This window comes from Anabrus simplex, chromosome 2, assembly GCF_040414725.1.
Source record: "Anabrus simplex isolate iqAnaSimp1 chromosome 2, ASM4041472v1, whole genome shotgun sequence".
Lineage (NCBI taxonomy): Eukaryota > Metazoa > Arthropoda > Insecta > Orthoptera > Tettigoniidae > Anabrus > Anabrus simplex.
Genome location: NC_090266.1, coordinates 75,399,389 through 75,415,387, shown reverse-complemented (window position 1 = coordinate 75,415,387; position 15,999 = coordinate 75,399,389). Strand labels below are relative to the sequence as shown.

Genomic DNA, 15,999 nt, shown 5'->3' with positions numbered 1-15,999 from the left:
TGGAATGATGAAGTGAGAGCAGCTTGTAAACGTAAAAAGAAGGCTTATCAGAAATGGCTCCAAACAAGGGCCAAGGCAGACAGGGATTGGTACGTAGATGAAAAAAACAGAGCGAAACAAATAGTTGTTGAATCCAAAAAGAAGTCATGGGAAGATTTTGGTAATAACCTGGAAAGGCTAGGTCAAGCAGCAGGGAAACCTTTCTGGACAGTAATAAAGAATCTTAGGAAGGGAGGGAAAAAGGAAATGAACAGTGTTTTGAGTAATTCAGGTGAACTCATAATAGATCCCAGGGAATCACTGGAGAGGTGGAGGGAATATTTTGAACATCTTCTCAATGTAAATGGAAATCATCATGGTGGTGTGGCGAAGAGCCAAGCTCATGGGGAGGAGGAAAATTATGTTGGTGAAATTATGCTTGAGGAAGTGGAAAGGATAGTAAATAAACTCCACTGTCATAAGGCAGCAGGAATAGATGAAATTAGACCTGAAATGGTGAAGTATAGTGGGAAGGCAGGGATGAAATGGCTTCATAGAGTAGTAAAATTGGCGTGGAGTGTTGGTAAGGTACCTTCAGATTGGACAAAAGCAGTAATTGCACCTATCTATAAGCAAGGGAACAGGAAGGATTGCAACAACTATCGAGGTATCTCATTGATTAGTATACCAGGCAAAGTATTCACTGGCATCCTGGAAGGGAGGGTGCGATCAGTCGTTGAGAGAAAGTTGGATGAAAACCAGTGTGGTTTCAGACCACAGAGAGGCTGTCAGGATCAGATTTTCAGTATGCGCCAGGTAATTGAAAAATGCTACGAGAAGAATAGGCAGTTGTGTTTATGTTTCGTAGATCTAGAGAAAGCATATGACAGGGTACCGAGGGAAAAGATGTTCGCCATACTGGGGGACTATGGAATTAAAGGTAGATTATTAGAATCAATCAAAGGCATTTATGTTGACAATTGGGCTTCAGTGAGAATTGATGGTAGAATGAGTTCTTGGTTCAGGGTACTTACAGGAGTTAGACAAGGCTGTAATCTTTCACCTTTGCTATTCGTAGTTTACATGGATCATCTGCTGAAAGGTATAAAATGGCAGGGAGGGATTCAGTTAGGTGGAAATGTAGTAAGCAGTTTGGCCTATGATGACGACTTGGTCTTAATGGCAGACTGTGCCGAAAGCCTGCAGTCTAATATCTTGGAACTTGAAAATAGGTGCAATGAGTATGGTATGAAAATTAGCCTCTCGAAGACTAAATTGATGTCGGTAGGTAAGAAATTCAACAGAATTGAATGTCAGATTGGTGATACAAAGCTAGAACAGGTCGATAATTTCAAGTATTTAGGTTGTGTGTTCTCCCAGGATGGTAATATCGTAAGTGAGATTGAATCAAGGTATAGTAAAGCTAATGCAGTGAGCTCGCAGTTGCGATCAGCAGTATTCTGTAAGAAGGAAGTCAGCTCCCAGATGAAACTATCTTTACATCGGTCTGTTTTCAGACCAACTTTGCTTTACGGGAGCGAAAGCTGGGTGGACTCAGGATATCTTATTCATAAGTTAGAAGTAACAGGCATGAAAGTAGCGAGAATGATTGCTGGTACAAATAGGTGGGAACAATGGCAGGAGGGTACTCGGAATGAGGAGATAAAGGCTAATTTAGGAATGAACTCTATGGATGAAGCTGTACGCATAAACCGGCTTCGGTGGTGGGGTCATGTGAGGCGAATGGAGGAGGATAGGTTACCTAGGAGAATAATGGACTCTGTTATGGAGGGTAAGAGAAGTAGAGGGAGACCAAGACGACGATGGTTAGACTCGGTTTCTAACGATTTAAAGATAAGAGGTACAGAACTAAATGAGGCCACAACACTAGTTGCAAATCGAGGATTGTGGCGAGGTTTAGTAAATACTCAGAGGCTTGCAGACTGAACGCTGAAAGGCATAACAGTCTATAATGATAATGTATGTATGTATGTACAAAGGTCTGTTACAGATAATGTGTGGTAATCTTTGATAAGTTGCACTTGAGTAGATTTGTGAAATAAACATAAGAAACAGAACAAATGTTTCCCAACCAAGTTGTCTATGAATGTAAGAAGAAATACATAAGAAAATACAAGTAAAGGCCATGAACGGGACAAAAAGGAACTTCAAAATATTCACCAAAGTACAAGTATCCACAAGGAAACCTGAGATTTTTGCAGAATCAACCAATACAGTAGCGTAGGAATAGACGTAATTCAAAAACACTGTGCTATACAATTCTTTTAACCAAATTCTAGAAAGCAGACAATGTTGCACAGATACATTACATCCAATTAGAATGCCAGGTTAACAGTCCACAAGTACAAAACAAGTCATCTTCAAAACAATGAGACATATACAGCACAGAAATATGAAAGGTTTCAAAAGTATTGACCGAAGAATGTTCATTTGCACATTAATTCAAGTAGCAATTAGAAATCCACTGGCTCTCATATCGATTTCCAGATCGAGTACAATCACTCGAGAACACTTAGTCACATAAATGCAAAATGCACAAATTCCTAAGTTTACAATATCACATGAAGCAATCAGAAAGTCCCATGCTGGTGTGAAAAGGTCCAGAAAGTATGTAAAATTTGACACCAGTATGATAGCGGTGGTCCCGTCTCTCCAACAGTCGTAGTATGTTTCAAATTAGGAGGCTGATAGAGCTGGCTTATATGGAGAAAGGCGGGGAAGTTATGACTAGACCTGGGATTTTAAGGCAAATGCCTATTTCGTTTCTTATGAAATAACATGATTTTTTTTAAATATGTTGACATTTCATGATAAATCCCTTACATTAATAGAGTTTTATAGTGCCCTAAAATGCCTATTTGAACCTTTAGAGCCTATTTTACTATTTTAGTGCCTAAAATGCCTATTTTCAACATTAAAATATAATTCAACTTCTGTAACTTTTACAATCACACAATGGACATTCCTGGAACGAGCAGAACAGCAGAGGGTGGGTTTTTCACAGAAATGTGCTCTTCCCAGACACTGCCACCCAAGGAATGCTGAGTGAAGGGTGGAGGTGGAGGATTAGCTCAGAAGAACAACGAGCAGGTAGTAAAGGACGTACTGTGTCGAGTGACGGGGAGAGGTGGAGGATTATCTACGAAGAACAAGGAGCAGGTAGTAAGAAGGGACATACTGTGTCAAGTCGCCAGTGAAAGAACATCTGTTTAAGTGAATATAGTTCATCATGCCTATAACGAAATCATTTAAGAGTGTGCTTATACAACAATGGCTTGTACAATTTCCAGGGATGACTTTTGATGGCAAGATTATTTTTTGCCAGTACTGCAGTAAACAGGTATGTGCATATATCTTAAATTTCATATTAATCTAAAAATAACGTTTTAATATTGGCTCCTCTAATTAATTGTAAAGACCTAGTCCAGGCGACCTGGGTTCGATTTCCAGTACCGGCAGTAATTTAGAAATCTATGAGGTGTGGAATGGTGTTGACCCATCATCGTGAGGACAAATGAGAAGCTACAGTGGGCAGGGGTCACGGAGGCAAAGCAATACGCTGAGGGATGTATCGTGCTGACCACACGCCACCCAATATCTGCAGGCCATGAGCTGGGCAGCAACCGTTATTGAAAGCCAAGGCCCCTTGGAGACTGTAGTATTCTTGTTCTTAATTACTTAAGAGTAATAATGGCTTAATTTAAATAGTTCAAAATTACAAATTTTATTCAATAGCTCACATTTTCTATTCCTCATCTTAGTCTCAAACTGACATCACTTTATTGTGTTTTAGATTTCACATGAGGAAAAAAAATGCCACCTTCAGCAGCATGCAGATACTGCCATTCACAATGCGCAAGCAGCCATTAAAAGCAACATTAGACAGACTCTGCTCACACAAACTATATCACCTACAACCCATAATGGTTTCTATGCTGATATGTGTAGAGCCCTAGTTGCAGCAAATATCCCCTGGAATGCTGTGCATAATCCGGTTTTCAGAGATTTTTTACAGAAATACACCAAGCAGCACATCCCATCAGCATCTACATTAAAGAAAAACGACATAGATATTTGTTACAATGAGGTCATTTTGTCAATCAGGGAGGATATTGGGGAGTCTTGCATATGATTGTGTGTGGACGAAACCACCGACTCTGTGGGCAGGTACATTGCTAACCTTATAGAAGGAAAACTGGAACCCAATCAGGCATCTACCGCTCACCTTCTTTGCTCTAAACAGCTTGAGAAAGTCAATAGTCAAATCATTGCATACTTCATCAACAACGGGTTGCAATTGTTGTATCCTGGGAGTGTTGATTCTAAAGTCCTTATCCTTGTCTCCGATGCTGCTTCCTATATGATTGCCACTGTACCTCTCCTCAAAACTTTCTATCCTTCTTTAATTCATGTTACTTGCATGGCCCATGCCTTGCATAGACTCGCAGAAACAGTTAGAGCCAAGTTTCCTGCAGTAAATACTCTCATTTCAACAATGAAGAAAGTGTTCTGTAAGGCTCCATCAAGAATAGCCATCTTTCGAGTGAAACTCCTTTCTATTCCCCTTCCACCACAGCCAATCATCACACGTTGGGGTTCCTGGATGGAAGCTGCCCTGTATTATGGAGAACATCTTGAGGAAATCATGGCTGTGATAGACAACTTGCCTTTAACGGACAACTCTGCGTGTGTGTCATCTGTCAAAGAGCTATTAAATGATTGTTCCAGTGTTCAGAGAGGCATTGCGTATATTCAGGAAAATTTTTCATTTCTTCCAGTTACCATTACAAAAATGGAGGAAAAAGGAAACAGTCTCAAACAGCAATTTTCTGTAATTGAGGAAGCTGAGAATAACATACAAAGTGTTAGGGGCAAGGTAGGGGATAAATTAAGAGACAAATGGTTTAGTGTACTGCAGAAGAACCCAGGTTATTCAGTGCTGAAAAGGGTATAACAGGTAATGGATAATGGATGGGGACAAGGTAGACTTACCAAGTGAAATACTGAATTGAAAAATGTAGGTAAGTTTTCCTATGCCCCTCTAACATCTGTGAGTGTGAAGCGCTCTTTTTCTGCTTTCAAAATGATTTTAACAGACAAAAGACACAGCCTGGCTGTGGAAAATTTGGAGAAGATTATTGTTATGTACTGTAAAGCAAACTACGAATGAAAGTACTGTAGGAATGTTCTTCACAAATAATAAACACATACTCCATTCGAGTTTACACCGCTTTTGGGTGCCTACAGTGCTGTAATTGTGTACAGTGATTTTAGTATTTAGGTTTTAGATCAGTACTGATAATGATATATCATATCATCCATAACTTTTTAAATAATAATGTTATTTTCTTTACGTCCCACTAACTACTTTCACGGTCTTAGGAGACGCCGATGTGCCGGAATTTAGTCCCGCAGGAGTTCTTTTACGTGCCAGTAAATCTACCGACACGAGGCTGTCTTATTTGAGCACCTTCAAATACCACCAGACTGAGCCAGGATCGAACCTGCCAAGTTGGGGTTAGAAGGCCAGTGCCTTAACCGTCTGAGCCACTCAGCCCGGCATATCTTTTCTGACACATGACTTTTTTATATTGTTTTTGACAAATGTCTTTTTTATTCTGTCTTAATTTTGCAGTTATTTTGGTTAAGAATAAGGATACCATGTTTGTTTAAAAAAGTATAGGCCTAACGTTACAGTTTAAGTGTATATTGTAATATATTAAAGTCTATATCCTGCCTATCCACACATTTTTGAAACATATTTTAAGTGCCTATTTTCTCTTTTAAAAGCCTATTTACTTGTTTTAAAAGCCTATTTTAGGCGCCTAAAACAAATTTTTTAAGAGCCTAAAATCCCAGTTCTAGTTATGACACACTTGCAAGTAGAGGCCAGCACCGATGACGTAGTCCAATGCGTTGGCACAGATGAAACCCGACAATCTTTCCACATTCGAGGCAGAATGCGGAGACAAAATGACAGGTGAGGCGGAGGTAAGTCGAGATTGTTACATAATAGCAGAGGTGCCAACCTTTGAAGTGGATTATCAGTAATCGCCCTCTGCCCCCGAGAAAACTTTTGAGTCAAGTCCAAAGCATGCTCCTTCCTTCTCAATAATGACACCCCCTTTGCCCTTCCCTATAGCAATCTATTAAAAATGATATCATATTACACAATAACATTTTTACACAAACTGTTAGTTCTGTGTTAAAACATTCCTTGTAGCTTCATTCTCACGCAGCAGCTGCCTTTCAATGTAGTTTTTCTTGAAGCATCCTTCCCACTGTGATGATATTTTAGTCTTTTGAACCATAGCAATTCCGGTGCAGATGTGCTTAATGTAGGCCTCACTTCTTTCTGAATCTTTCTGTCAACTGTCAGGTACAATTAACACAGCAAATACAACATTGCTGAAGGATTTATAGTGGAGAAGAGCAGTGCCTGAGCTCCTTCATTCACAGTGGATTTTACGACGCTAATGGGTAGCGAAAGGTAGTCACAATCGAATAAGTATCGTTGCCAACTCACAAACATTGAAACGAGGAAGATTTAGGAGAAAGGCTCGAAAGGATTGAGCATTTTTCCTTTTGGGTTTTTTCAGAGAAAATCATTTTTTCGTGATAATGTCAGCTTATCTGTAATAATTTCCCCTTTGACCATAATTCCGTAATCGTGAAGTGAAATACGTAATAATTACGGACAATCTGTAATAGTTGGCACCTCTGTAATAGACAAAAAAAATACTATCTACTTAAAATGAGCACATACAAAAGAATTATTATTTTAAAGCAGGTATGCCAATTTGATGAGAAATTTATTTTACAATGATCATCTTTAACAGTGTAAAGAAAGAAATGGAAATGGCGCATGGCTTTTAATGCCAGGAGTGTCCAAGGACAAGTTTGGCTCACCAGATGCAGATCTATAATACCAATATAAATGGTCCTTTATTGGACATTATAAATTTTCCAGCTAACTCATTTCCGGTTGCCAGCGTTTCGCCCGTGTGTGCTAAGTTGGGCTCATCAGTTGGTAAACAGCACACCCACCAAGATGCATGGCTAGTGCATACTGTGGAGGCCACTGCATACGCTACTTGTGGCCACCAGCAGTGCCAATGCACTATGAGAGACTTTGTCTCATTACCAAAATTGATGCCTGCCTCGCCATCAGATGATATAGATGTTGATTCCCATAGGGAACCTGAAATATTTGTACAGAATGAGTAAATTTATAATACTAATATAAACGGTCCGTTATTGGACATTATAAATTTTCCAGCTAACTCATTCCTAGTTGCCAGCGTTTTGCCTGAATGTGCTAAGTTGGGCTCATCAGTTAGTAAATAGCACACCCAACAAGATGCATGGCTAGTGCATTTACACATTCTGGACAAATAATTCCGGTTCCCTATGGGAATCAACATCAATATAATCTGACGGCCAGGCAGGCATCAATTTTTGGTAATGAGACAAAGTCTCTCACAGTGCATTGGCACTGCTGGTGGCTTCAAGTAGCCCACGCAGTGGCCACCACAGTATGCACAAGCCATGCGTCTTGGTGGGTGTGCTATTTACCAACTGATGAGCCCAACTTAGCACTCTGGGGTAAAACGCTGGCAACTGGGAATGAGTTAGCTGGAAAATTTATAATGTCCAATGACGGACCATTCGTATTGGTATTATAAATTTACTCATTCTGGACAAATATTTCAGGTTCCTGTGGGAATAACATCTATATCAGATGCAGCCTTTCGATGTGACTCCCGTAGGCAACTTGCGCGTCGTGATGAGGATGAAATGATAAAGAAGACGACACATACACCCAGCCACCGTGTCAACGAAGTTAACCAATTATGATTAAAATTCCTGACCCTGCCGGGAATCGAACTCGGGACCCCTGACCAAAAATAATGATCACAGACATGACCAACACCATACATAACATAGGGGGGGGGGGGGGGGGGGGGGGGGGGGGGGGCAAGGTAGAGAGAAGGTCAGCTCTATGTAACAACTTAGTCTCACTTCCCCTCTCATTGCTCTGCCCTTTTCTAACTATGCAGTGAAAGTAAAGGTTGTTCAAGTTAATCAAGTTAATGTTGATACTTATATAAGAAACTTTGAGTCTGACATGCCTGGTTAAAAACAATCTCAAATTGTTTATACTTACCAAGCTTGGGCGTCAGAGATTTTGCAGAACGACTCCTCGTTCCTTCAATAAAGAATTCTACTGGAGCATCATTATTGGTAATTAGCATGCTGACGTATTCTCCGAAAACTGCCCAATATAGCTTGTCGCTGCCAAACGAGCGTTTCATATAAAACGCACAACAGTTTCTCAGTACTCGTCCCATTATATATATTTGCTGGAAATCTAAACAGAAAAGGGAAATACCATCATTATACAATACCTAAGGATATTTTAAAACTATGTTAACAGTTATTCTGAAATAAAGCTGAAAATTCTACAACATCTATGTGGAGGGATGTATTCATTACTACATGTTTCCGTGGTGGTTGATAGTGTGGTGTGTTGTGTGTATATGAAAAGGGATGTGTTGGAACAAATACAAACAGACCCAATTCCCAAATCAGAGGAATTAACCCGACCTGATTTAAGTCCCCAACTCAGCCGGGAATCTAACCCAAGGCCCTCCGAACTGAAGACCCAAACAGTAGCCATTCAGCCAGGGAGCCAGATTATATATTCTGCGACCCTGTGATGTACGGGTAGCATGCTTGCCCCTTTCCCGGAAACCCCAGTTTCAATTCCTGGCTACATCAGGGATATTTTACGTGGATATGAGGGCTGCTTTGAGCTATCTGACAGTGAGATAGCAGCCCCAGTCTAGAGAGCCAAGAATAAGGACCGAGAGGATTCATCATACTGACCACACAACACCTCGTAATCTGCAGGCCTCCGGGCTAAGCACTGGTCGCTTGGGAGGCCATGGACCTTCACGGCTCTTGAGCCATGGGGTATGGTTAGGATTTTTTTTCTTTTTTAATGCTATTTGTTCGGGGAGCCAACCCACAAAGATCTTTTGCCCCTACTTGCACCATATGTTAGGAACCTGCGTGTATATGAAAATTGCAGGAGGGTGAAGTGTTGAATGTGAGGAAGGGAACGTTAAGGACGACACAAACACCCAGTCCCCAGGCCAGGGATATTAATCATTTACAATTATAAACCACTGACCCAGCCGGGAATCGAACCCGGGGCTGCCGGGTGACAGGAGAATGCGTTGCCTCCAACACCCCGGGGGCGGACCATGATTAGGTTAGTTTGGAATAACACGAATTGAAATATATATATATATACTGTCCCTGTCAAATTTGTGTTAAACGTGTCTCTCATTATACGCTTTGGATGAGCTACATTTATTTCAACCTATAGCATTATTTGGAGACATTTATTGGCAACACAATCTGATATTTTTAAACTGCATGCTTCGGCTCGATGTAGCTCGCATTTGTTTTATTCTTATTGCTTTGCAACCCTCTTGCAGCGTGCGAAGTCAGGTGTCAAACCTGTATCGCTCAAGGTTAGACAGAGCGTTCGAGACATTCACCCTCCAGAATATTCTACTCAGTGCAAGTTTCAAACCATAAAGTGGAAGAGTGTTGTGTGTGAAATCCAACTGTGATATTTCGTATGCCCATCACGCAAAAGATGATCTAAGCCGTGTGAATTAGTTTTACATCCCCTTACTGATTCAAAACAAGCCAAGTTACATGTCTGTTAATAGTTCGAATAGTTATTCTGGTCTGCTCAGGACAAATCTTAATTGAACGTCGTCAGTTTCAGCTCCCTCACGACGACATACATTGAAGAGGATACGTCAGATTACGGATATTTTACCATTTCCGTGAATGCAAAGAGGAGAGCAACCAATAGATCATGGGTCGATGTGGGATTTAGCTTCATATTCCAGAAAGCAGTGCTAAAATGTAAGTGCCCAGCTATGGTCTAAGGGACGAGCATGATGAGGAGACTTCACCCGAGGATCGAGAATCATCATAAAACTTAAGTACCATTTGTTAATTTTAATCTGTTCACTTTCAAGAATACATTAAGCCTCTTAACCTAATATTTTTCTGTTAGTTTGCAGTATTAAGAATATTTTCCTATTTCAATCTTGTGTGTGTGTGTGTGTGTGTGTGCGGGGGGGGGGGGGGGGGAAATTGGTTCTATTATAGTAGAACGTAGTTTGTCTTCTACAAGAATACTCACTTAATTATTTTAACAATGGGCAGATTAACAATAATTTACAGAATTTTGTGTAAATATGTGGACTATAACTTTATGGAGATTAGACGTCTTATCTAAAAATAATTCAGGCTTGCAGCTAATTTCAGTGTCATCTGACATTAATGCTAATTCAGGATGACTGTGTTAAAATTAAGTCATGATATAATAATAATAATAATAATAATAATAATAATAATAATAATAATAATAATAATAATAATAATAATTATTATTATTATTATTATTATTATTATAACAACAACAACAATAATAATAATAATAATAATAATAATAATAATAATAATAATAATAATAATAATAATAATAATTTCACGGAGGGTTAAAAATGGAATTTCATGGTCTTGAGTAATAAATTGGGAGTTAGGATTTATTTAGGATGACAGAATTGAAGTAGTGCTCAGCTGTTGTTATATTTACCAGTGAATGGTAGGCTTGCTACTCACTGATTATTGTGAAAAATGTGTAATAAATACTATGTTTCCATGTCATTGTACAGCATGTCCATCGGTGATGATAATAATAAATTTAAATAGACACTCAATGACCACATGACACATTTTCTGTGTAAATTAACCCAGGGTTGTTACGTAATTATTCTGTTGCACAATCTTCCGAATTACACGTACTTTTAGAGCATACCATCACTGAAGAACACATAGATGTTTTGAAGTGATAATTCACTTCTAATATGAAGTTCAGAGCTGTCATTTGACTGATAAAATTATCTTAGACATACTGTTCCAAGATGTTCATTCCTAACAGTGAAATAGCATATAGGAGTGTTCAGGTGAGTAAAAATAACAAGTGGAACAAAAATGGACACTATGAAGCGAGAAAATTAAAAATGACATGAAAATTTAATCGTCAATGTCGAGAAGATTGTATTCATATCAGGAACATTACATTACATACATTACTATTATTCAGCGTTCAGTCTGCAAGCCTCTGAGAATTTACTAAACGTCGCCACAATCCTCGATTTGCAACTAGTGCTGTGGCCTCATTTAGTTCTATACCTCTTATCTTTAAATCGTTAGAAACCAAGTCTAACCATCATCGTCTTGGTCTCCCTCTACTTCTCTTACCCTCCATAGCAGAGTCCATTATTCTCCTAGGTAACCTATCCTCCTCCATTCGCCTCACATGACCCCACCACCGAAGCCGGTTTATGCGAACAGCTTCATCCATCGAGTTCATTCCTAAATTAGCCTTTATCAAGTCATTCCGGGTACCCTCCTGCCATTGTTCCCTCCTGTTTGTACCAGCAATCATTCTTGCTACTTTCATGTCCGTTACTTCTAACTTATGAATAAGATATCCTGAGTCCACCCAGCTTTTGCTCCCGTAAAGCAAAGTTGGTCTGAAAACAGACCGATGTAAAGATAGTTTCGTCTGGGGGCTGACTTCCTTCTTACAGAATACTGCAGATCGCAACTGCGAGCTCACTGCATTAGCTTTACTACACCTTGATTCAATCTCACTTACTATATTACCATCCTAGGAGAACACACAACCTAAATACTTGAAATTATCGACCAGTTGTAGCTTTGTATCATCAATCTGACATTCAATTCTGTTGAATTTCTTACCTACTGACATCAATTTAGTCTTCGAGAGGCTAATTTTCATACCATACTCATTGCACCTATTTTCAAGTTCCAAGATATTAGACTGCAGGCTTTTGGCACAATCTGCCATTAAGACCAAGTCGTCAGCATAGGCCATACTGCTTACTACATTTCCACCTAACTGAATCGCTCTCTGCCATTTTATACCTCTCAGCAGATGATCCATGTAAACTACGAACATCAGAGGTGAACCCCTGTAATTACCCTGAACCAAGAACTCATTCCAGGCCTACCATCCATTCTCACTGAAGCCCAATTGTCAACATAAATGCCTTTGATTGATTTTAATAATCTACCTTCAATTCCATAGTCCCCCAGTATAGTGAACATCTTTTCCCTCGGTACCCTGTAATATGCTTTCTCTAGATCTACGAAACATAAACACAACTGCCTATTCCTCTAGTAGCATTTTTCTATTACCTGGCGCATACTGAAAATCTGATCCTGACAGCCTCTCTGTGGTCTGAAACCACACTGGTTTTCATCCAACTTCCTCTCAACGACTGATCGCACCCTCGCTTCCAAGATGCCAGTGAATACTTTGCCTGATATGCTAATCAATGAGATACCTCGATAGTTGTTGCAATCCTTCCTGTTCCCTTGCTTATAGATAGGTGTAATCACTGCTTTTCTCCAATCTGAAGGTACCTCACCAATACTCCATGATAATTTTACTACTCTATTATTTACTATCCTTTCCACTTCCTCAAGCATAATGTCACCAACATCATTTTCCTCCTCCCCATGAGCTTGGCTGTTCACAACACCACCATTATGTTTTCCTTTTACATTGAGAAGATGTTCAAAATATTCCCTCCACCTCTTCAGTGATTCCCTGGGATCTATTACGAGTTCACCTGAATTACTCAAAACACTGTTCATTTCATTTTTCCCTCCTTTCCTAAGATTCTTTATTACTGCCCAGAAAGGTTTCCCTGCTCCTTGACCTAGCCTTTCCAGGTTGTTACCAAAATCTTCCCATGGCTTCTTTTTGGATTCAACAACTATTTGTTTCACTCTGTTTCTTGCAACTACATACAAATCCCTGTCTGCCTCGTCCCTTGTTTGGAGCCATTTCTGATAAGCCTTCATTTACGTTTACAAGCTGCTCTCACTTCATCATTCCACCAAGATATTCGCCTTTTCCCATCTTTACACACAGTTGTTCTTAGGCATTCCCTTGCTGTTTCTACTACAGCATCCCTGTATGCCACCCATTCACTTTCTATATCCTGAACCTGCTTACTGTCTACTGTTCGAAATTTCTCACTAATCATATCCATGTACTTCTGTCTAATTTCCTCGTCCTGGAGATTTTCTACGCTTATTCGTTTGCAGACCGATTTTACTTTCTCTACCCCAGGCCTAGAGATACTTAGTTCACTACAGATCAGATAGTGGTCTGTATCATCGAAAAGTCCCGGGAAAACTCGTACATCCCTAACAGATTTCCTGAATTCAAAGTCTGTTAAGATATAGTCTATTATGGATCTGGTACCCCTAGCCTCCCATGTGTAGCGGTGAATAGCCTTATGCTTGAAGAATGTATCCGTAACAGCTAAACCCATACTAGCACAGAAGTTCAGCAAACGCTTCTCATTCCCATTAGCTTCCATATCTTCCCCACATTTACCAATCACCCTTTCGTATCATTCAGTTCTATTCAAAACTCTCGCATTGAAATCGCCCATTAGCACTATTCTATCCTTGCTGTTGACCCTGACCACGATGTCACTCAATGCTTCATAAAACATGTCAACTTCATCCTCATTTGCACCCTCACATGGTGAATACACGGAGACAATTCTAGTCCTAATTCCTGAATTGACAAATCTACCCACATCATTTGCTCATTTACGTGCCTAACAGAAACTATGTTACGTGCAATGGTATTCCTGATAAAGAGCCCTACCCCAGACTCTGCCCTTCCCTTTCTAACACCCGTCAAGTACACTTTATAATCTCCTATCTCTTCCTCGTTATCTCCCCTTACCCGAATATCACTTACTCCTAGCACATCCAGATGCATCCTCTTTGCTGACTCAGCCAGTTCTACTTTCTTTCTTCCGTAAGCCCCATTAATATTAATAGCTCCCCATCGATTTCCATTTCTTTCGCCAAGTTGTTTCCAAGGAGTCCCCCGCCTGTCAGATGGGAGTGGGACTCCGTTACTCCCAAAGGTCGGAGGCTTGCTTAAAATGTTCTGAGCTCGGTGAATTCATGAAGCAGAATGCTACCCTGTTTGCACACAGTCCAAGTGAGGATCTCTCGTCTAACGGGTTATGGACCACCGGTGGATTGTATAGTCCTAACCGCCTGAGCACAAGGAGGGCCAGGATTAATAATATGTCCGAGATGCCCACTCCCATTCCATAGCAAGTGGTATCCTGACTCTCAGGACCACTTACTAGGCCACTCAGCCGTTGTGCATGGGTCACGAACTAGGACGTGACTACAGTAACCCACAAACATGAACCATTATTATTATTATTATTATTATTATTATTATTATTATTATTATTATTATTGTTGTTGATGGTGGTGATGCCAATGCACTTGGAATTTTTGAAACGAAAAAGTCACATCCTAGTGTTTCGGATGTCCCGCGGCTGTCATCACGATGTTCTGAGCTTGGCCGCCTTTACTCGAAAGAATTTACTTGGTACTCATTTCCGCTGTAGACAGAGATCCTAAGTGTAATGTGCCTCTTCAGAAGTGAAACTGGCGTTTCTTGCATTTTTCGACTTCCTGACTGGGAATCGAGCTCATGTTCATCCAAATGAACCAGGTCGGTAATGCAGCCCGTGAAACTAAGCAATAATGCATTAGTAATTGGATACACTGATTAATATTTGGGGAATATAAACTAGTATTAGCTAAGGAGATAAAAAGTATCTGATCACATACCCTACTACCCAACCCAACCCCATGGCACAACAGCCCCGAAGGGTCATGGCCTATCAAGCGACCGCTGCTCAGCTCGAAGGCCTGCAGATTATAAGGTGACATGTGGTCAGTACGACGAATCCTCTCGGCCTCTCTTGGCTTTCTAGACCAGGGCCGCTAACTACACGTCAGTTAGCTCCTCATCTGTAAGCATGTAGGCTGAGTGGACCTCAAAACAGCCCTTAGATACAGGTAAAAATCCCTGACCGGGTATCAAACCCGCGACCTTCGGATAAGAGGCAGGCACACTACCCCTACACTGCAAAGCTGAGACCATCAGTTCACATCCCAGAGCCTTATAACAAAATATCTCTCTCTCTCTCTCTGACAGTTTGTACAACGAGTTAAGAAGTGTTTCTAGCGTCTGAAATGAGTCCAGCAAGCAAACTACCTTGTAATTTTAACGTGACATTGAATCCTTACATCATAACCTCCTTTCCTTTCCCTCCTTTTCCCTTTTTGGTGGTCCCGGTTTCGGTCAAAGAAGCCAACACTCGACGCTAATTTTACTATTCTATGAAGCCATTTCATCCATGCCTTCCCATTATACTTCACCATTTCAGGTCTAATTTCATCTATTCCTGCTGCCTAATGACAATGTACTATCCTTTCCACTTCCTCAAGCATAATTTCACCAACATCATTTTCCCCTTCCCCATGAGCTTGGCTGTTTGCAACACCACCATGATGATTTCCTTTTACATTGAGAAGATGTTCAAAATATTCCCTCCACCTCTCCAGTGATTCCCTGGGATCTGTTATGAGTTCACCTGAATTACTCAAAACACTGTTCGTTTCCTTTTTCCCTCCCATCCTAAGATTCTTTATTACTGTCCACAAAGGTTTCCCTGCTGCTTGACCTAGCCTTTCCAGGTTATTACCAAAATCTTCCCATGACTTCTTTTTGGATTCAACAAATATTTGTTTCATTCTGTTTCTTTCACCTACGTACAAATCCCTGTCTGCCTCGGCCCTTGTTTGGAGCCATTTCTGATAAGCCTTCTTTTTACGTTTACAGGCTGCTCTCACTTCATCATTCCACCAAGATGTTCGCCTTTTCCCAACTTTACATACAGTTGTTCTTAGGCATTCCCTAGCTGTTTCTACTACAGCATCCTTGTATGCCACCCATTCACTTTCTATATCCTGAACCTG

At 40.4% G+C, this 15,999-nt stretch overlaps 1 protein-coding gene across 4 annotated transcripts in view; it reads right to left on the bottom strand.

Annotated features, from left to right (window-relative positions):
- Nucleotides 1–15,999, bottom strand: part of Gnpat (dihydroxyacetone phosphate acyltransferase) — a 358,549-nt gene that overhangs the window by 235,069 nt on the left and 107,481 nt on the right. For 3 of the 4 annotated variants that reach the window (XM_068226080.1, XM_067139838.2, XM_068226079.1), the window contains one exon: nt 8,168–8,371. The exons of the other annotated variant lie outside the window; for it this stretch is intronic. In XM_068226080.1, the coding sequence (XP_068082181.1) occupies nt 8,168–8,371 (204 nt within the window). The remainder of the gene's footprint in view (nt 1–8,167; nt 8,372–15,999) is intronic. 4 annotated transcript variants of the gene reach the window in all.